This window comes from Ischnura elegans, chromosome 3 (assembly GCF_921293095.1).
Source record: "Ischnura elegans chromosome 3, ioIscEleg1.1, whole genome shotgun sequence".
Lineage (NCBI taxonomy): Eukaryota > Metazoa > Arthropoda > Insecta > Odonata > Coenagrionidae > Ischnura > Ischnura elegans.
This window is the reverse complement of record NC_060248.1, coordinates 21,144,885-21,168,097: the sequence shown is the minus strand read 5'-3', so window position 1 is coordinate 21,168,097 and position 23,213 is coordinate 21,144,885. Positions and strand designations below refer to the sequence as shown.

At 42.3% G+C, this 23,213-nt stretch overlaps 1 protein-coding gene across 2 annotated transcripts in view; it reads right to left on the bottom strand.

Moving 5' to 3' along the window:
* The window catches only part of LOC124155544 (RNA-binding protein fusilli), a 304,754-nt gene that overhangs the window by 266,298 nt on the left and 15,243 nt on the right, over positions 1-23,213 (bottom strand). For both annotated transcript variants that reach the window (XM_046529454.1, XM_046529455.1), the window contains exon 2: positions 13,292-13,444. In XM_046529454.1, coding sequence (XP_046385410.1) covers positions 13,292-13,444 — 153 coding nt within the window. The remainder of the gene's footprint in view (positions 1-13,291; positions 13,445-23,213) is intronic.

Here is a 23,213-nt window from a genome sequence, read left to right as displayed (position 1 = left end):
TATATCAGATAGCTCGCTTCCGAGGTGAGAGGGCAACTTTTTGGATTCTTTACGGAATTCCTGAGCACGAAGACACCTTCGACTGTACATAATGTATGTATTACACTTTAATGACGAGGTACCGAGAAATTTAGCCAGCAAAATTCACAACATGGCACGGTTCTAATTTCTAGTAGAAATTACCAAGAAATACAGATTGCAGCGTGATGATACTATTACATCTCCACTAGATGACATAAAATAAATCATTCATGGAAGTGCCACATCATTTATAATCTATTCCCTAGAATGAATGCATTTCGCGAAAAAACTAAAAACGTAACTCCCATATTTAAATAACGTCTCATTGAAAGATAAGAAAAGATAAGAAAAAATCGAAGATACAAGGCCATAATTTAAATCTTTTATATTTTAAATCTATATATGCCCTGATTTTAACATATGCCAGTAAGATTTTAATACAATCTTTATTTTTTAGCGTACATAATCTGTGATTTTAAATGCCTTTTATTACCAATTACAGACGGTTATATTGTGAATAGATAACCAACTTTATGAGAATGTATAGATATAACTGTAATTGATGAAGCTAAAAAGCCAAAGAGTCAAAGAAAGACACTGTATTGAGTTCCGGTAGGAACACCTTTATCGGCACAATTACTGGCAACACCCTAGCACCACTTCATGAATGTCCTTTTTATTGGCGTTTTCACAAGCATCAAGTTTATTTCCTCAATTGTTATCTTAGCTTTTTTAAAGTAATTTCTCTATTTTCCTTCGTAAAGGAATAAAAACATGCGGCCAATATATCTTCTCCATAATACTTTGTTCCCTCCATAATACCCTGTTCTGCGACACGGCGTGGGACGTGGAGTCAGAAATACTATTCCATCAATCAGTCGGTGATCTAAGGGGGGAAAATGCGTCGACCGAAAGCGTGTTCGGTGTGCGTTAGTGACTCAGCCAATCATCTAGCGCTCTATTTATTGGAGCTGTCAATAGAGAGAAAGTGGAAAATATGATAGCCGAAGCTCCGTTGGGATTGAAAATAGAGAACAGTTCGAATACCTATTATTTATTAACATCATTTAATTATCGTGGCTGGAATTAAATATAATCGATGCTCTGTTTAGAAGTATGTATAAAACGAGTTTGCATTGGGAGAGGTCCGTCTAAATATGATTTTTCAAATATAGTGGAACGGTAAAAAATGCATCTTGTATGGTATTAGCAGGCATAAATGCATATAGTATTCAGTCAAACGGATTGAGGCTTCCTGCCTTTTCCCTCATCTCGCTACCCTTGATAACGCGCATTTTTACGACTTCTCAGAGATCATCGAAAATTCCCACAGTAATTACGTAACTGAAATGGGACGTGGTCAGCTTATTTCTCTCAAAAACCTGAGATCTAATGAGACGAGGTGAAATCAAAGTAAAATATGCAGATTTACTTAAAGCGCCACGCTCCATTTTAGACTCATAGCTAGTCTCCCGTTCACACTCTTACGACACCATCTTTCCAACAGCTCTTTCCCACTGAAAAAAGCCTTCTTTGCTCACGGTGTACTCTTTCTTATGTCCCTACAGCGGAAAATATTATCCTCCAACTGCTCGAGCCACCAAATTGCTCTGCGTGCCCAAGTTTTTGGCCACCTACTTCGCCGCCGTAATTTTCAAAGGCACTGGTCAGCAGAGAGGCGGGCGACAGTCCTTCGACCTCGCAAGCAGCGGATGCGTGGTCCGATCCATGGCAGCTTGGCTAAGACCAACTAACCGCATATTTAAGCATTGGATTGTTTTGTTTGTTTGTCAACGTTTACATCAGCTAAGATCAATAAGTGAATTTTAAGAAGGGGAGTATCTGCACGTGGCCCACGCTGCAGTCATTCAAATCTCTTAATGGTACGCATACCTGTAGATCAATCGGTCATTTTTGCCGACGTATCACTCGTAGTATCACCTTGAAGTTGTCAGGGAACACTGATTACATATTTGTCATCACTTTGAAAAACTTACATTTGAATGTTGTAACTCGGTATTTTCCCAGGCATATTTATTTTTTAATTTGAGAAACAGGCAAAATTTCAGGGGTCTAACGTAAGATTTAAATCAGAGTCAAGCATCACCAAAAATGACCGATCGAGCGAGGGGATAGGTGTCCTCTTTGAGAGGACATGGCGTCACTGGCGTCGACTGGTCGGAATGCGGCGCTCGGAGCGGCGCGGCGGCGGGAGCGGGCTATCCACTCCGCCGCTCACTTTTCCTCCTCCGACATATCTAGTTTCTGCAGCGCACAACTCGAAGTCGGACCGGCCGATAAAAATTCTCCTCTACGGAGAGGAGTTATGCAACACCTTTCTTCTTCAGTTCGAAACCGCAAACGTGTGAATAACCTGCGCAGCAGCGACTGAAAAGCTTTCAAATCACCGGGTTAGGTGGTCTACACCACACGTCCGATTGAACCATGCAGGTGCACACACACAGCGCAACTACTCGTGCGTTCGGTAAAAATAAAAAGAAAATGAATATCTCCACTCGGTCGACTATTAACCTAGTGGGAAGGGCTCGGGGCAATAATTGGACTAATGGAACCGGTTCCCGAGAGCTGACATACGTAAAACAAGGAGTTTCATTCGCAGGCTCCACGCCAGCAAAGCTCGAGCACAGTGAGGAGAAACTAAGGAGTAATTCGAATAACTAATGACAGGCAAGGTACTTTTCTTATGGGCCAACACATGGACAAGGCGTCCTGCACTCGCGTTGGAATGCAAACTATACATTAGCGAGTGTGGTTTCGCTTGGAGAGGGATAATTGGGGATCATCCAGAAGTGAAAAAAAGAGCACGGAGTGAGAGACGACGAAGGGAATTAAAAAGAGGTATTAATTTGGTTTGTAAATGCGAAGATAGGAGTAAAAATACGTAAAAAAATTATCTCCCCTTTAAATTGCATACTTGGAGGAACTAACGATACAGACGTCTTGGATAGATATCCTAAAGAAGCAGAATAAGTTGGGAAACATTTCGCTGAATGCACATCACTGCTGCCGTTGAGGGCAGAAGAGGTCGAAAGATATCTACAGGAGGAAAATCAAACAACATATCGCCTAAAAATATCAGCATCGTTCAATTTGGACAAGGAAACTTGAGATTGATAGAAATGGATCATAATTTCACAAGATCCTGACCGCTTGAGTCATTGGGGCTTCAGACAGTGTGATGCTGCTCAACAAGCAAATTTTTGAAGAGAATTAGTTACTAGTAGTACTTCTTATTTCCTCATTTCATCTACTTACTCTAGTAACCCCATCGAAAATTCCAGTGAGAAGATGTAGTCTTTAAGTACCAATCTAGTGATTAGAGAATAATTATTCATTCATTTTCAATTTATTTATATTTTTAAATGCTAGACTCCTCTTTGCATCGATAGTGGTTGATTTTCGGTTTTTCTGCCGCTATGAATGGATTCGTTGGCCAAAATAGTTTAAAACCAATGATAAAGACAAACATTACATGGAGAAGCAAAAACCTACACGGGTTCTTGTTTATTTGCAATCTATTCGGCCCCATTACTGTGGAATTTAAAATTATTGTGCTGAACAGAGACATTATTCCACTTCATGATGAAAAACTATTAGTTGAAAAGCACTTTCCATAACATACAACACTAAAAGGATTCCTAAAATGAGGATTTCAGATTGGCTCCAAGAGAAATGAATAACGTACGTGCAAAAATATAAAAAATCAAAAAAATAAATATTCAAAAAAATAAATATTAAAAAAAAACATTTTAAAAAATTCAAAAAAATAAAAATTCAAAAAGATAAAAATTCATTACGGCAAACGGTACCAGACACCCCCGGCCTCCCAAGGTCTTTCACGCAGGGTAGTAGAAGGGCGCGTTCCACAAACCGCCGACGCCAAAGATTCGAGAGAGCAGCCGACTCTCATTTGCTCTTCCTTCCTCGCCTTCGCATTTTTTGCTCCCTTGGCTGCTCTGGTGCGCGCAGTCTCACATCCCTGCTCCCGGCGCGGAGAGAGGGAGCAGCCACGGAGGAGCGGCCGATTTCTTTTCCCTCCACGCTTCGAGGGCACCGCCTCCGAGCGTCCTCTGAGAGGAAAGTTTCCGGTGTTGCGACCAGCCGTAAATGAACGCAGACTAAGCGCCTTCATAATAATCGTAGCTGCTCTGATTACTACCGAGGTTTTTGTGCATGCATCGGATATTGACCCACGTATGAATGATTAGGAATAGGGAAATAACGCGTTCCGGGAACATCTCAAGAATGAAGCATAGACAACCTGAAATCAATTTGTCCTTCGTTAGAGCAATAAGGCATAGATGTGATGATTTCTGCTATTCCACGAAATGGAAATACAAAATATATTGATGCATGTATTTAACTACGACATATAATTAATAATAATAGTTAACCCCTACGGTTTTCTATCCCAACCTATCGAGTTCCTTAAACGGTATCTCAACTGAGGAGGTAAACCAAAACAAAACTCATACTCCAACCAGAAGAGCAACAACTTCTGTGGGAACTGCCAAATCCATTCCGTGTTTCTACCAACTCCATATGAATGACGAAGTTTTCCAACCTGGATATAAAGGAAAAGCTACGAATACAATTTTTTTTACATTTATACACACAATACAGAGTTTTTTATCCCACAACAAATACGAATGGTATGGTCGTTGACGACGTATTAAATGACTATAGCAACATAGGAAAATACACAGTTGATGGAACAACGTTGCCCCAGAATGTGAATGGCAGGCAGTAAAACTGCAAAGCCCTCTTTAGTGCTGCTAAGGACCGTAAATTGGAAATACTGCAGCCGCAAAAGTAGATGATATGGAAAAGATTAAGGAAAATAGATATTTACAAATCATTACGCATTCCTTCGTATAACAAATTCCACAGCAGAACATGTCTCAGATGGAAAATAAAGTGCTTGGGATCTTCACAAATTCAGAGTGCTAACTTTCAACTCTTCACGTCCAGAAGTACACACATTACTTCTCCATATCACGAACTACTTTTTTGGCCTCATTTAATTTCGTGTCTTAAAAGGAAAAATGATAAAACCACACGCGAAACAATAACATGGAATCTGAGCTATGTCACTCTTCAACCATGAAGCATGTGAAACATATGAGTCCACAGTGAACTATAGGCTATCAGCACCCCTGTATCCCACAAATGATTATCAGTTAACGTCTTTTTAACCGAATACTATTGGCTGAAGCCTAAGACATGGAGTAGTAAAACTTAATCCTTTCTAATTCCCGAGAAGGCAAGAGAAAATGGACGTTAACAAGTTTCGAGTGAAAAGAACGTTAGAGAAAGGGACGCACTGGCCACGGTTGCTAGGAGGGATAATCCCCGAGAGAAGCCGAAGCCAGATCACTCAAAAGACCTAAAGCTGCTAAGTAGCTAGTTCCTTTTTTGCCGAGACAACCAAGCGGATAAGACTATTGGCGGAACTTAAATAATTTTGAAGTGCACTCGGGTCGACATATTTACATTAAGGAAAGATGCAATATTCACGATTTTATTTGGATCTACTTCGCACGCAACTCAAACTAAAATCCCTTTATCGAATAATGAGTGCACTTATTGACTCCCTACTAATTATCTAAAAGCAAGAAGAAATTATGGCCTGGTGAAAGAAGACAGAACATCATTCAATTAGGAATCATGATCGATCAATAAAGAACTTCAACGGGGAAAACAATGAGTAGTCAAATGATCCATAGATTGGCACTAAAAATGCATTCATCCACGAAAAAATGTTCGTGATGTAAGACAGGATGATAATATCGAGGATAATATGTACCCCGAATTTCAGATTAGACGTGGTGTCTAATTTACACAGACCAAGAGAAACACCACTCCACAGCAGTAACTACGCTTGAGAAACCATCACAGTTTCATCCCACCACCAAGAGATTTCATCAGGCGGCAGCGTGAGTGCAGATGCACAGAACAAAGACCCGCAGAGCGCGGTCTCTTTCGCAGTAATATAATCCTAAGATTGAGATACTGGACTTCGACGACGACTGGCCTTCGTGAATTGTGTATCGGTTGCCGAAATAGGTCACTTTAGACTCGTAACTTCCAACCGCTAGTCTAGTGAACAAACTAAAAGATTGCCAATAAACGAGGATCTTGAACAAGATGGAGGATATGGAGTCTTCAGCTATTATCAACGATCCATAACAATTGTGAGACTCAATAACCTATGTACTTGATATAGGCAAGGCACTGATGATGTGTAACAACTTACAGGCTGCATGGTGGGTAGTTCTTTATAGGATTAAAAAAAATAAGTGGTCGGTAAGCTTATATGGCTTCAGAACAATTTTTTTACACAGTACAATTTCACTGCGACTAAGCTCGTACATCCTAAATAAAGTGACTCGTGAAGAGCAGCCTTAAAAGTGCTTTTATTTAGATGGTGATTCCTTGCTTACAACCCCTTCGTCAATCAAGACTGTCTCTGAAGTTCCTACGCAGGACCGATCCTTTCGCTCCGCAGAAGCGTAGACCGTCGACGCAGTCGTGTGACAGCGTGACACGAGGGTTGACGAGCTGATAAATTTGGACGGGATTTAAAGCACGCAGGCGGGTGGGCTGCTGGTGGGTGGACGAGCCTCGGACTGGTTCCACGCCACGATGATCGATGAGCGCTTTCAGGAGATCGCAAAGACGCATTCTGCTCCACCCCAATAGCATGCATGAAAAATGCTAATTCGGCGCGGAGTGACGAGGAGGGAACAGTTGCAAAGTAGCAGAGGCATACATGAATCCAGCCACGATGGCAGAATCCGACTCGCCCAATGGAAAAAGAAATTTCGCACACTCAGAGTAGTGCGTGGAGGCTTTTCCCATGATCCACTTCACCCGCTCCACTCTTGGTACGGGAGTCTTTATGGGGGAGCAAATCCTGCATAAAATTGGTTCACCGACAGAGATTTGCGACGGTAAAAGGCATGAATTGATCACTGACAAATGAAGGAGAATTTTAGATACTTGATGACAAAGCTTGGACGATAGAAATTTTTTAGACGATTTCTTAAGGCTACCACGAAGTAGCGATAATATTTCTATCGTTAAGAGCAATTTATTTCGCGGCGATCACCCTATGAACTATAGGGTACGGTGGGGGAAGGTGTAAAACTAAGCAACCCTGATGTACACGATGACATGTTCCAACATACCCGCGCTCTTGAGCAACATGGTAAGCTCCATTTCATATGACGGGTGGAATAGAAGCGGGATGGAGCGGATAGAGAAGAGGTTTTCCAAAGACGGGGTGGCGAGCGCGGAGGTGGGAGAATGGGCAAACAGAAGGGAAAAAAGATGCGGCGACGGACGACTAAGGAGCAAGGAAAACGGCTTTTTCTCCGACGCGCAATTATTTTGCTTTCGCCATTCTTCCCGAGCAATTCCCTCCCAGTGTGAAGGGGGAGGAGGTCTATTTGTGCTCTCCCGACGATGGGAGGGGGGCTCACCGCTGCGAGGGGCAGAGGGGGGAGGCGCTTCGAAAGGTAGAAATGAGCGGGATATAGATGCAAGTGAGCTTCTCATCGCCATACCCTCCATCTTTCTCATGGGAGACCAGCCGAGGAAACACCGCGTCACTGAATGAAAAATTCAAAATTCTTACTCCACTTTGTCGACATTAAAAAATAGGCTTTAAATTCTATATTTCTTGGATATCGCATTCGATAATTTCAAATTTTCTACAGGTTCATGCGGCGACGTTCACCTGAGCGTAGGAAAAATATCTTGATTCGAAGCAAAATATTTAGTCCTTATAAAAAAACAAATCAGCATGCGTCAAGCATAGGAATCGTGATAAAAATAAAATGTAGATACCTGGACATTACTTTTTTTGAGTCATTAGATCATTGACGATATAGCTGAAATCAAAATACTTTAATTCCACCGTCGTCAAAAATAATTGAAAATACATTCATCAATTAATTTGCACTGTATATACCACACCGATATTTTTTTTTCGCAGGATAAAACCGGTAAATACTTAATTATTTAGACGATAGAATCGAAATTCGGCAAAAACACTGGTTTTAAACAGAGCAGAAACCGCCGAGCCTCCGTAATTAGGCAGCTTTAACTGTTCCATCCATCCCTCTGCCACAGCGAGAAATGGCTGAAAATGATGAAGAAGGGTGAATTGAGGCTCTAGAGGCGCAAATGTCAAGGAAACCCTCACCGATCACGTGAGGTGCACAGATACACGAGATAACCGAAGCGCAATCATCGGCGAGAAAATGCAGCGGCTAATCATATGATGGACAGGTTCCTCAGAAGAAAACTGCAACGTAAACTACGTCCCTTGAGACTAGGAGTAATCATCAGAGAAGACGACTAAAAGCCTCTCTCCTTTCTTGAAACATTGCGATTCTATCACCTTGTACTCTTCACGATGGAAGTTGATTCACTGGTAATGGCTCACACATAAATAAGGCGAATAAAAAAGGAAGCATGCCCTCTGCTTTAACGCATTCGATCCACAATAATCGACAAAACCTTATAAAAAACATAGAAAGAAGTGAAGTACGGAAAGTAAATCCAAGTTACATCACCAGTCACCTTCCCCTTAAAAGGATATAGTTAGACACGAAATGCATTAATTTCAATTTAACTCACTTACGTGTTTCGGCCTGAAGGTTGGTTCGGTTAGGTAGAGGGTAAACAGACGCGTGAACTTCACACATTCACGTTAGGACAGCCAGTTCCTATTCCTGGACCACCTCCCGCGTCGAGGATTTTTGATTTAGAATGTCCGCAGGCTCGGGAGTTGAACCTGAGACCCTTCGGTCAGCAGCCGTGTGCTCTACCCACTAGGTTGCCATGCTCCAAATTCACGGCAAAAATTTTGCTCTACCCTACATCAGCCGCATAATTCAGTAAACCATCTGAAAAATCTCTTCAGCTAGTGACTGCCTCGTTTTGGATTTTTCGTCTTCTCTAGAGAAAGCAGAGGTGGCTTTGGTGATGGGGAGCCTCACTTTTGGCCATGAAGAAACGTAGGGACGTATCATCTGAATAGCCAGCATTAATTAAATACAACTTTTACCTAAAGCACTGAAAGTGATACGTGACTTTGTACGTAATCACTCGCACGGGTGTCAAGTTAATTTACACAAAGTATGTAATTAGCCATGAGAAAAATCAAGTAGTTTGGTAGGGATTCGAACCCGGACCTCCCGTTTGTCAGTCAGTTATGCTACCAGTTAGTATTCTAATCGACACCTCCGAGGCTTGGTGCCGTAACGGTCATCACACCTGACCGGCAATGGGGAAATGCAGGTTCGAAACCCGTCTGAGCCAAATGATTATTTCGCGGCTGATACAACCCTTCGCGAAAAACCACCTCTTTTAACAAACTGAACAAAAACTTCTATAGAACCGCACCAAAAACTGCAACTCATGACTGATGATTATCGACGACTAAAACATAGGAGTCGACGATTCCGCAACGCAAGAGGGACGCTTCCGCCAGTCATTTCTCGCCCATCAAACCGGCCGTCAAGATGACTTGATTGAGGGAAGTGTGTCCGCGGGCACAAAGGATTTCCGCATTCATGCCTACACCTTCATTTGCCTATCATTTAGCGGGAGGTTTTTGATCGTCAGGCATCTCCCGCAATCGACGAACGCAACGACGCGAAGCTTCGGGTGCTCGTCACGAGGAAAATGAACGAGGGACCCCGCGAGTAAACATTCTGCCCGCGTCCGACTCAGCGACAGCATCCCCCGCTAACCCCGCGATAACGGTCGCCGGGATTAACTGCAACCACGCACCCACTCCATGGACAAACTACTCGACAGCTGGACGACGCGTCACCGAAGCAACTCTTCCCACCGACCGAAACCCACTCCTAAACCCCTTCCTATCTGAAATATCGTCGGCAGCAAACTTTTGGATTAGTATAGGGCGGGTAGTTAGCACCTCTTCTACATAAACGAGTACTCATCATATGTACCACGTGACATGGAAAATTTAAACATCAATGAGCCCGAGGAGAAAAGTTAGCCACACATCAAAATGAAATAGAATGTATCAAATATTTTAAACTTAACTCACCAATGAAATGTCTCTGAGCTTCTCTTGAATGATTTTGTTTAGTAGCCAAATCCACAGCAATAGTTCACCATTCGCTAATTGTATGCAAGTTATGCGACCCAATATCACGTAATCATAAAGACGCTCGATGTACCTTGAGACCAAAGTAGTGACGTCACCAGCCCTATACTTATCCTAACTACGTCGACAGGGATGAAAATAGGCTCGTTGACGAAATTTATTTTAGTCCTGATTATGATGGTTTGAAATATCGAGAGATATTCAAAGACTCACCATCCATCACCTACTTATCGAGCTATTCGCGGAGAAAAATCGACGGCCTCAGACCTTTCCCAGATAAGTGGATGACATCACCAAGTCCTGCCGAGCGGATAACCGCTTCCCTGATACTATTCTCCTCATCACATAGGCCTCGCGCCGTCCGTTTTTGCTGTTAACACTCGTTGTGACCGATTCCTGTCTTCAATGAGCGGTATCTTCCAGTTACTAAGCCGACTGATAATTTTGTCACCACCTCGTGATACGTGGGCGGCAACTTTAGCTTTTTTATCCTAAAGTTGCGAGTGGATGGCGGAATGAGGATGATAATATTTTCGTCGTAATTTGCATTTACTTCAAGGCATCGAAATCTAATGATGAATCGCGATTTTCTGTCAGAGAGGAGGACGATATAATTGCCTTAAAAAATTAGTACAAAGTGATTGAAAGTAATCGTAGACTACGGCGGCGCTCCTAATATTTTGTCCATAGAATACGAGAACAGTATTAACTGCACCAGAAGAGATATTCGCAATTGGAGTTCACTTGGTAAGACTTTGATACATTTGCAACCATGCCATTTCTGAAGCTGTATTTGACGGATTTGCAAATGTAGCAGGAGATTGAAATCAGACAGCTCTTTCAAAATTAAAATAAATGCCGAAATAGAACAAAACCTCCTAATTCTATCACGCTATAGCACCTAGCTTGAAACGCTTAACCAATAAATGCATTATTATTGATCTATTAAGATTGTAAGTATAACAAATCATAATTTTGCTAGCAAATCGAAGGCAGTGTACCAACAAAAATATTCATAGCCTTTTGCTATAAATATCCATTTATATTTCGTAGGGAGGTCGACGTGAAATCAATCTCTAATAGTCCTACCCACGCAGGATAACCTTCTCTATCACTCAGCTATCGGAATTTCAACACCCTCACGCTCAAAATAACACGAATGCAGACATGCAAGTCGTCTTCATCGTGGGAAGCTCTTCATCTGTTTCACCCACCATCAAGTTAAGTGCTTACCCAGCGAAAAAATTAATGATAGAAAAATATTTTTTTAAACGTCACGGAAGTAACATCCAGGAGATAAAACATTAGATTACCAACATATACAAGAATACGGCAATACGGCATGATAGATTCGATAAATTGTGAATGGTTTTTGACGCAGTATTACAAGTAAAATATCTACATACCAAACATTCCGACGTGAATCAATTTAAAAACCATGAAGTTGGTCAATGTAAGCGATCGATTAAATGATTAATTCAAAAGTTTAAATTATTGAGGAAAAATTGATTGTAATTTGAGAAATCGATTGAAACACTCCAATCAGATTGATGTACATAAAGATTGAAATAATGATCCCCCAAATATTTTATTTCAAATAACTAAGGCTTAGATTGACAATGGAAGAAGTCTAAGATAATTCAATAAGTGCTCTTTTATTTCTAGGGCATACGTATCTCCTAATTGAAGGGGTCGGGCTAGAAGATAGACAGCCATGATTTTTGGCCAAATTGGATTGGCAAAATATATACTGGAGCCATATCAGTTCAGCTAGGATTAAACTTATAACGTGATTCAATATTAAAATATAGAGACTTAATGCTAATGTGATGAATTTGGTTGAACATTGGTTGTTAAATATTTACAAAAAAAATATGGATTTGAACAAGCTTTAATATGTGAATACCTCAAATTACAAGAAATGACATGTATGATTTTACACTTTCCCAGCGAACATAATATTTAAACTTTTCTCGGGTTTCCTCGCATTTAAGATATTCTAAGAGCGCCAAAATGATGGTTGGCACTCATTTAACCCGATCCCTTCAATTGTATTATACTTTTCGAAACAACATCTTCACATTATTCACCCCATCTATTACTACCCAACACAACAATGGTCCAAGTTGCGCAAGGATTTTCTGTGACAAGGGATAGAGGGCGGGAAGAACTAAACTACGACGCGGAAACGTTATAAATGCATTTGAAAGAGAAAAATGAAAAATCACGGCAAGGGAGATTAAACACGAGTAATATCTCGCCGCGTCAAACGAGGCAGAAACAGAAAGCACACAACGGGCGGATGCTGACTTAGCCGACTTTCGCAATACTGTTCCCCACGGCGCAACATAGCCATTTCATCGACCACAGGTAACTGGGACATCACATGGAAGGAAACGCTACAGTAACAAGGCTACCTCACGTTGAACACGAATTCGGACGATTCAACACAGAATATATTATGTAGCAATATTTGCTAAAATTAGCCCGGTGGGAGAGATTTTCAGAGGTCGTCCGATCCATGCTTGAGTGTTGTGTGGAGGGCAAATCAAGCACAGCACTTCGTCCGTCGAATGGGACTTTGAGCCGTGGTCCTCTTGGCGCAATTCGTTAAGAGCAGGCTCTGGGTATCCCTCTAACCTTCCTTCCCTATTCGTCCCTCATGGAGCAAATGGCCTAAGCAGTCGGTCGTCTCCTCTAAATACCATACCCCGCCGTGCCAACAATTACTGGGACTGTGTCGTAAAGGAAGCAGTGGAAATCAGACTTGAGAGGAGAAAAATGAGCAGAGACGCCGGCTTCCATCTGAGCAATGCGAAAAAACTGAAGGGAGAGAGGACACGCATTGGACCGACCGTCGACCAATCAGAGCCCACCTGAACCCAATGCGAAGGTATATAAGACGGACACATCTTGGCTAATCCATTCACCCTGAAGACGATGGCAGACTTAGCCTTCGAAACGTCGGTGCAGACAAACCATTGGACCCGGCTGGAAACCCGAGAACTCTTCCTCCACCATACCCCGCCGCCTAGGCCGGCATGTGCATTCGATCCAGGAACAAATTTATGGAGGTGAGGGAGAATGTGGAATGGCACTCACCTCATGGATGGCAGCCTCGAGGTCCACGCCGCCTCGCACGATGTCCTCCGTGAGCGTGGTCTCCGAGATGACGGACTCGGAGAGGACGGAGCTCTCGCCGTCGCTGAGCTCAGAAACCCTGGGCCTCACCACCCACTGCCGCGCACCCAGCACCTGAATCAAACAAAAAATACACACATCAATGAGAGTCACGAAACCAGAGACACCCACAAATTGGCATTCTATACATTAAATACCACACCAAAATTAAAAAAAATTACGATTTCCAAATTGTTTTATACAACCAACACGACTTAACTCAGTAGGAAACTATTTATAAAAACAAAGACAGATAGTAACGTTCGGAGCGACACAAGAAAACATCACCTTAGGACCTCACCACGTTTCTAGGTCCGAGATAAAATGTATATAAAAGAGATATTTTTCCAACGGATAGGTATAGAGTTCCCCCTAACATTTAAGGCTTTAATAAATGAAAGGTGAGACTCGGCAGTGAAATCACTTTAATTTTCTCCTTTTCTTTTATTTTTGTAAACGGGTGGTGTCCTAACAACCCCGCTGCAACCATACTGAGGCGGTTTGGGGGACAGTATGTGAATGCAGATGCATCACTGAAATTATATCCTCCATTCTCGCTCTCCTCGACCTCCACCCTATACCACAGCCGTGATCAGCGCAGGAGCCCCCGAGGAGGCGAGCCCACGGAAGGAAATAACGATAAGATGGGCGGGGATTGTCCTCTGCGGCTATCAAAAAGAACGAGACCACTCAATTCTTCCAGGCCGGCGAAAAATGTCCATGTCCTTTCACGACCACTTTTATCCCTGACTTTTCAACTCTTCCAGGCTTGTGGGACCTTGAACACAAACTTTACCATTCTCACCGTAGGTTGGTTTGGACAGGTGCGGGAAGAGCTCATCCCAGACTAAGACAGAGCCGCGTGTTGGTTTCACACATTCTGCGCAGGGAGACCGGTTCCTTCCAGTGATCCACCACGTACTACGACAATGGGAGTGGGAATGTCTAATGGCTTCACCCATGATTTGAACGAGGGAGCCTTTAGTTAGACGCCCAACGCCCGACCCATTGGACTACAAAGCTTCCCACACTAGAAATATAATTAAAAGTGAACTCCAAAGGAAGACAAGCAGAAATATCATCGTATGCAAATGTGAATCGAGGGGGCGATCACTCTTCTCCGTAATCCCCCAGAAGACAGAAATAAGTACATATTGTGGTAGTTTTCCTGCACAAGCTTTTATTTCACCTTGTCAACGTAAAAAGACGGTGCCTCTTTTGCCTATTAATTACTTTCCTTGGGGAAAGTCTATATAAAAGTTTCGTTGACAAGCATTTTATATCCATCAGACTCCAGCAAAATATTAAAACCACCCCGCGCTGCCCTCCCCAATCTCCTAAGCAAGAGTTTACTCAATTGTCCATGAAAGTGGCACAAAATGTATCAGTAAATATCGAAGCCAGCTAATTCTAAGTACATCGATTGTAGCCGTCAGTATTGTTCATACCCTAACGCATTGATTAGCATGATCCTGAACATGGATTAATCACATGGAAGACCGAAGTTACGCGCTTGTGTTTAGTAACAAGAGCACTGAATTTTAGGCTTGAAATTTGAGTAGACCTATATTATACACCACGGATTATTACTACAGTGTTACAATCCTACGACTGAAGTGCTGCAGCCCATCATTTCTCCATATCCCGAGCAATGTCCTTCAGTTCCCAGATGTTCGTCTTACGTGTACCCTTTCTTATCCTCCCCGATCACTTATCTCTACTTCTTCCTCGAGGAAAGTTTCCTCCAATTTTTCCCTCCATTACATCCCCCGCGTAATCGCTCTGCCTCAACACACGGACTAGCCACCAGTTCCTTCTAAGGCGTGGGGGAACGAGCGTATGATTGGCAGGTATTGGACCACGAAGGATAAAATCATGTGCATACATTTGGAAAGCACCCTTATTGGATGAAGCCTTGGAGAATCAATTCTTCGGGTTCCCAACGAGAAGGAAAACACGGACGCATTAATTATGGCGGTAGGATTCGGAGGAGCGGCGATTATTTGGGCTGCAGTCCTCTGGGTGCGACCCTCGTAACCCCAGCTCAACAAAACATCAAGCCTCCCGTGGAACAATAATAAATACCCTTTCACCCGACCGACCCCTCCCCTCCCCCGATAACTGTCCGCTTTGGACGCATTCGAAATCCGCTGTCGAGCGGCATAAATCAGCGGCGTGCTTCCGGTCACGGGGGCAAGTGGGTGGAGGCGGATGTGACACACGGGGGGCGGGAAGAGGCGGAAAATGTGGGGGCTAGTTTCGGGAAATGAAAACGAGAGAGATAAGGTAGCCCCACCTAATGCCTAATCTATAAAAAAACTTCACCTCTTAAATTTTGAGCACATGCGGTACCAACAAAAGCATGTCTACGGAATTATCATCCCTTGATTAGCTATAGGTGATGAAATACCCACTTCCAAAATACGTCGACGATCGTAAAATTCGAGGGAAAGCCTTACCTTTTGATCCCTTGGCCGTTAAATCATTTACAATCTGATAAATCACGTTCTCCGTGGACTTTTATTTACTACCACTGTCTTCGTAATTACCGTCATATTGATTGATTAAAAACAATATTAAAACTAGATTTTGGCACCCCAGGTAAGAGCTTTCAAGGATACAAATAAAAAATAGGTACTTTCAATGAAAATAAGTCAACTTCACATTCTAATGGAAAAAGTTGCTCCCTTGGAGACGAATTCGGGTCTTTCGTCAGCGCGGATGGACCGCAGGAGAATAGAGCGAAGCAACAGAAGAGCCGGTTCGATAAACACTTCCACTGAGCATTGGGCCCTCAGAAATCGAAAAAAATACCCATCAGTATCTACATCGCCTACTGATCTCTACATAACCGCGATACGGGATAGCTGAGGAAAAAATTCTCAACAACTCCACTCCTAACAGGGGCTCAACTTCAAAAGAGGTGGCATCAGAGCAGAATCTCAAACGACAACACACTAAAAAACTAGTAGAAGCAATATTATACGATCTTCTACCAAGAATTAAAAATGTCGGCACCAAAAAAAATACCTAAGACAGGAAACTAATTACAATCATAAACCAAAAGGATAAATAAATGATCGATCATACTCCCACTTCGATTTCATAACATAAGCTATTACCGTAGGTGGCATTTCCTAATGTTCATTTAGCTACATGACAAATTATTCCCATTCATTAAAACAGAGAGGACCAAAGGAGAGAAGGCTTCCTAAAAAGAAATCAATGTAAAATATACAGCTCCATTAGAAGGGAAGAGTAGCATTCATCGCTGGTCTCGACCTATCTCATGGCTGCATGATTAAAAATAAATGCACTAAATCACATTTAGGAATTATCCAAAGAAGGGTATCGCATAAGATTTTTATGAGAACAGCCTACGAAGCAGACATTCAAGGCAATTTTTTATAATCACATAGATGCCTTCAAACAGTTCCTTACTAAACCACATCTACGATCACATTTCGAGGACCAAGACGCTACGATGCGAAATGAAAATAAATAGATATGCTCAAAGTGCTTTGGGGTCTTTCTTCCCTCATATTTTCTCTCTTCCCTCATATTTTCTTTCTTCCCTTCCCAAAATTGACGAATATGGTGGCTGGAGTATCGTTTCATTGATGTTTTTTGGCCAAAAATTCACGAACAATCAAAGAAAAGAAAGCGGAAAATCGCCAAGCTCATTAAAACACGTCTAACCTTAGCGGCTGCCACAGATAAGGTAAGCAATGAATACCGCTGAAAATTTTATTCTACTTCAGGGGCATATATTACAGCATAATAAAAATAATTTTACAGTCAGTCAGGCTATCCAAACTCGGGATAAATTTAATTTCTTTTATTTTTTTAGGTTTTAGTTCCCCTTATTTTCTGAACACACCTCCCACAATCATCGGCATACTGACTACATTTTAATTAATCAGCAGCACACTTACCGCCTCGTTTACAATGCTGACAACTTCCTTTGGTTGGATTACCAAGAAAACATTCGCGCGACAAATACCAACCCGCTGGCCAATACAGTTCACGTCTACCCAATCCATCCCATCGAGATACCCGAAAAGGTTCCCGCTCGCATGCAGACTCTAGCCGTCCCCCGAGACCGATTGATTGACTGATTGATTGGTGGGTAACTGATCGCTCATGGGATAAGGAGAGAACGAGAGACCGCGCCCTCTCGTCGGCCGATACGCGATGGTCGCACTGCAATCCCCCTTTGCCGCGACGGTATTCCAGATGACATGCTCAAAAATGCAGGGATGCGGGAAGGGACGAGACCACGGCGAATAGAATACGTCGTATCAACACCCACACCAACTTTAGACGGTACTGCGTTAGAAGGGATCACGAGAAGAAGAAAAAGGAAATGTATTCAGAGGGGAAACATTATTTCTGCGTGGCGTGGCGATGTTTTCAGCGAAAGAGGGGAGCCGAGGGATGGAAAAAGGGATGGGATTTCAATCCCTCGAGTAATCGCGGAAAGTGATTGCGTGAAAGGGTCATTTTTCCCATCATTGGAGCGATCGCTGAACCTATCGCTCGGAGGTGATGGATAGAATGATGGTGTGATTCAGCCTTAACTCGTTTATGAGCTTTTCTATTTACAAGAGAGCATTAAACGATGACAATTCGATCACCTCATTTTGGAATGGAAAACTATGGGAGTTGAGAATTTTGTGGTGGGAAAAGCCAGAAGTAGCCTTCCGCAAAATTCGCCTAACGGGTGAGGGGAAAGCCAAAATAATTGGCGGTGATTACTACGAATGGAACGTATGCATTAATTAATTGGGATGTAAAATCAGTGTTAGAGGGTAGATCGTCGGGTGAACGAGGGAGAGGAAGGAAGAGAATAGGATTTTAAAACAGAATGACAGATAGTAGGTCTTATTGTGAAATGAGTAGGGAAGTCCATGAAGGTGGGGGAGATAGCCAGACTACTTCTGAAATACTCCATGGAAACCTACCTTAATCGGTAAAATACTGTAATTAAAATTACTAAGCCAATGGACAGACACACACCCCACAAGTAACGAGGAAAAGGGCGATTTCATGCAAAGGGTCAGTCGAGGAGGAGTGAAGCTGAAATCGCGTGCATCCAGGTGCTGAGCGAAAAAGGGATCGGAGGCGCGTGGAGAGTCACTCCACCCAGACGCCCTCATTGTTTCCACGTCGACTCCGAGACAAAGAACATTCTTGGACTAGTCGTCCTGCCGCAGGTCTCACTCCACGACTGGTAAACGCGACCGCAAATGTAAAGGGGGCCTAGGACCGAGATCAATCATCGCGAGGGGGAGATAACCACTCACGCGCAACAAGTACCTAACTTCCTACTAAGGGAGCGTGATTTTGAAAAAAAGTTCAGCGAAATTTTGCACGCTTGCTTCGTTTTGCGACATCCCATGATAAAATAGACTAAACATAATCCGACTAGTTTTCTAAATATTTAATGCAAAATTTACACGTATTCCTATAGAGAAATGTACATATAATTGTATTATTCAATCATAAACGCAAAAATCTCCTAAGTCGAAATATACGATTCTTAACATTACCTATGGAAAACAAACTTTTACTGTTCATCAAAGTTCAAAACATACATTTTTATATCATCTCATGCTGACGCTACTGACCGATAAGTCATGCTTCAAAGAAGACAAAAATACAAATAGCAATTATTTTGTACCTTCCATTGCTGTGCGAGTCTTTAGTCTCAATTCATACTTATCTGCTACGTAACACTAACACAGCACTTAATTAAAATAGTTATGAAAATGGAGATGAGGATATTAGAATGATAAATAACTGACTGCGGAAATTACGCATCAATTAATAAAGGCTCGAAAACACGTCGACGAATTCGACATCTCACGTCACCCACCTCACGAAAATAACGCGCTGTGAATTGATGAAAAGAATATTAAATGCGATATTAATTAAGGATCTAATCATGTACTCGTGAAAGCATCCGTTAGCCCTCCCTAATGGACTAATCAAAATATTGTGTGATGGGAACGCATGTATCTTTCAAGCTATGTCAAAAATGAATGTATCGTGGCGAGGATAGAAATCTTCCCACCGATAAAGCAGTAGGTAGACTAGGGAATGGGAGAGAGATGGTTTATGAGCTGACGTCGCGATGATCTCACGCGCAAGGGCTAGAGGAGCAGCGAGTTAGAAACTGAAACGTAATGTAAGACAATTAATTTTCCCATCAGACCCTAGCCATTGCCCCCGCGAACGCAAGAGGGCCGTATAGGTAGCCACCAAAATTCGTGTTCGCGTAGGAGGGAGCATTGAACCCTGTCCTACCCCCTCACATTCCCTCCCCCCTCTGGATAGTCCCATCCTCCAGCGTTCGATCCACCCCTTCCCCCGGTCGCCCTCGACAAAGATTGAAAAAAAAGAAACTAAATTTTACTGTTTGTACTGCAAAGCAATTTAGAAGGCAGGGATTAACCCGCAAGAGGAACGAACGTGTTTTCTGACCGACATGAGATGCATGGATAAAAATTCTTTCCCTTCCCACATTATTAATAATATCTATTGAACATTTTACATGTTTAATCGTCGGAATCCAGGCATCAAAAATGTCGAAACCTCATTTTTGCCTTTTAAAAATAACTGCTTGAAGTTAGAGATAAAAATACGAATTATCTATTTTACCATGTCGCAGTTACAAAGACATAAGTACTGGACCCTACCGCGCAGCCTTCTTGAAATATTTTCGACCTGAATTGGTTTCGACCGAAAATCTTCATGGGACACGTTAGGTGGACGAATTTAGAACTGCGAACCTGCCCACATAGTAGATGACCAATATTAAATGATACTTAAATGTGTGGTTAACTAATTCAACATTATAGAACTCGTGCACTCATCGGCAAGAAAACGTGGACCAAAGGGCCAACTCCAAAGATAGTTAGAGAAGGAGTGGGCTTTCCTTCGCGTACCGCAGCCAGCGCCTTGTCGGACAGACAATACTCAAAGGAAGACAAATGAATTAAAAGCAGTTTCTCTGAAAAATATCGATCAATGAAAGATCGATTGGAAACGGATACTAAATTGCTGCCATCATTTTCGCTGCGACAGCCTATCGCTCCCCCGTAACTCGTACATTCGATCATGTGACAAACAGTTGAGCTGGAAGCACCGCGTGTGAGGTCTCCATCAAGGCTCGAGGGGCATTGGCATCTCACTAAAAAGCGGTCGCTCGGTCGGCCGTCCTCACATGAGAAAGGGCGACTGGAACGGAGGCGGGCGAGGAAAAGGCATATAATACTCGGAGATCGCAATCTGCGGCGACCGACCGATTTATCGGTTATGAGAGGGCTATTCGACCACTATCGGGATCCCAGTATTCCCTTCAGACCCAATTCACTAGCAAGAGTTTTCGCAACGAGCTGCATAACCTCCTCGGGCCTTCCCCGGTTTCGATATGAAAGGTAAATCACTTCGGAAAGCAATAAAGATTTCGCTAAATAATATCACGACAGAACCCATTAAAAATCCAATGTGGTAGTGAATTTTCTTTCTGAAGAACTTACTCATAGACTAATTGGCCACATTGGACGTAGCAACAGTGAAAGGAAGATGCAGACAGCTACACTTCATAGCACCAATAAAATAATTCGAGCAATGGAAAATATTGCACACAACTTCTGTGGAAATATTTGAGGCGGCGGCGTTTGAAAACTACAACACCGAAACGAGTGACTGAAGAAAGCGAACACCGAAGCAGAGGCAGATACTATCCAAGGTGCATATTGTGTCGTTTTGATGAATATAGCGTTGACCCCAACAATACTCGTGGAGTCGAATAGAAATATATTTTATTATCAGGAAAAATAAATTTTAGCAGGTTTCCTAACCCACAAAATGTATGAAAACTTATTCGGAAGGATACGCTCATCCCACAATCTATTCTATGACAGTCTAGCCATTCAAAGAGAAACGTGGGAAATGGACGGACGAATATCCGGTTGAACGTTCACCTTCCCTTGGGCGAAACACCAGATAAGAGTACTTAAAAGTAATAGATAAATTTTCGATTATTTACACGGAAATCATACAGCAAATTTTAAGTAGGAAAACGAGTTTCCGTAGTATTGAAACGCTAACTAACAATGGCACCCAAACGAAAAGCTATAAGTTTCGAGGGAAAAAAAGAGCATTTTTCACGTGGGGAAAAGATATGACGGTATCTCGGCTCCAAGGAGGTTTTTCCTCGAGTGGGAAGGCATGTTCGGCAATACACGGGCAACCACCTGGCGCCCGTATTGTGTGTGAGCTACTGCGATAAGGAGGAACTCCCGCTTCACTCGAAATTCCGCGGGATATCTATGGGGACAAAGCGAGCGAGTTCCAATGCCGCTGCTGTTCAAAATGTGCTTTCGACCTGCAACTAAATTTCACCATCCCATTACCCAATCTCGAACCGAACTAAACCACCTAGCTATACTGCATAGGTATCAATTAAAAGAATATGAATATTTACGCATATCAAAGTTGATGTGAAAAATAAAATTGTATATTATATCACTTGGAAAGGATAAATATAGGATAAAGGACTCTTTGATTTTCTGATCATCATACGTCAACAATCCTAAAATTGGTTTGACGCAGCTCTTCATTACTCTCCTATCCGCTAGCTTCTTCATAGCTGATAGTTTTGGCAAGACAAGATAGTTTTCGAAATGAGTTCCATAACATCCTCGGGCCTTTCTCAGTTTCGATATGACAGGCAAATGACGTCGGAAAGCAATTTAAATTTCGCTAAATAATATCACCACTTTCTCAATACAATATTTCTGATATGTATCAATATTTAGTTTAATTTATGATCAGCCAAAATTTGGACAGCGCTACAACATTGAATCGATATTCTAGAAATAAATAGGCCAAAATATAGAAAACAAAAGAACGAATTCATTAACTACAGTAGAAACGAATGCCATCCTCGGATGAAAACACAATAACCTGTGAGCTAAAGAAGAAGTACGCAAGCGCAAACAATGCTGGTCCATATCTTGTTTTCAATTTCAAACAAAAATGTGACCACGGCTATCATCATTTCATTTGACTTCGGTTAAGAATGTAGCGGTTAAAATGGGTAATTACTTACACTCCCTCGGTAAAGAGAAAAAACGGCAACACCGCCGGAGGTAATTTTTTCGGCGATCCCTAGATGGGAGCGAGAAACAATAGCCTATTGTTTGGCCAAGAATATCAGAGGGCCATAAATTTGACCCCTTGAACAACGACACACGACTGAGTTCATACAACGCGAGTTTCAAGCAAAGGTATATTGAGCAGGCCCATTCTCTGGCCACGAGAGAATTGTGGAAGAATGCAGAGGGCAGTTTGCTGCCGGGAAAATGAAAAAGAGTGCTAACGACAGGCGCTAACAATGGACGGGGCAAGTTCGGCGCTACCCGGAACATTATGGCTCTAGGAGCGGTGTGACCCCGCCATCACGCAGGTTCACTTGCGTGACTAAGAGCCAGAGTTTAAATTTTAACATCAAATGCTTGGAATGAAATACAGTAGAGCACAATTTTAGGGATAGATACAATAGGCCATTCTCCAACTAAAAATGCTATTTAAAAGTATCTAACACTTTTGTAACTGGAAATAAATCAGGGTTCCCACTCGATATAAATCGCAAAATTCACGGTTTTTTCCAGGTTTTCACGGTCTAAATGTCTTCAAATTCACGGTTTGTTGATAAACCGTTTTAGGCAGAAATATTGATCACGCAACACTCATCGGCCGCACGTTAACTAAAAATTTAACGAACGCAACAGACACCGTGAATGCAAACGCAGCAAACAAAGTGACAAATGTT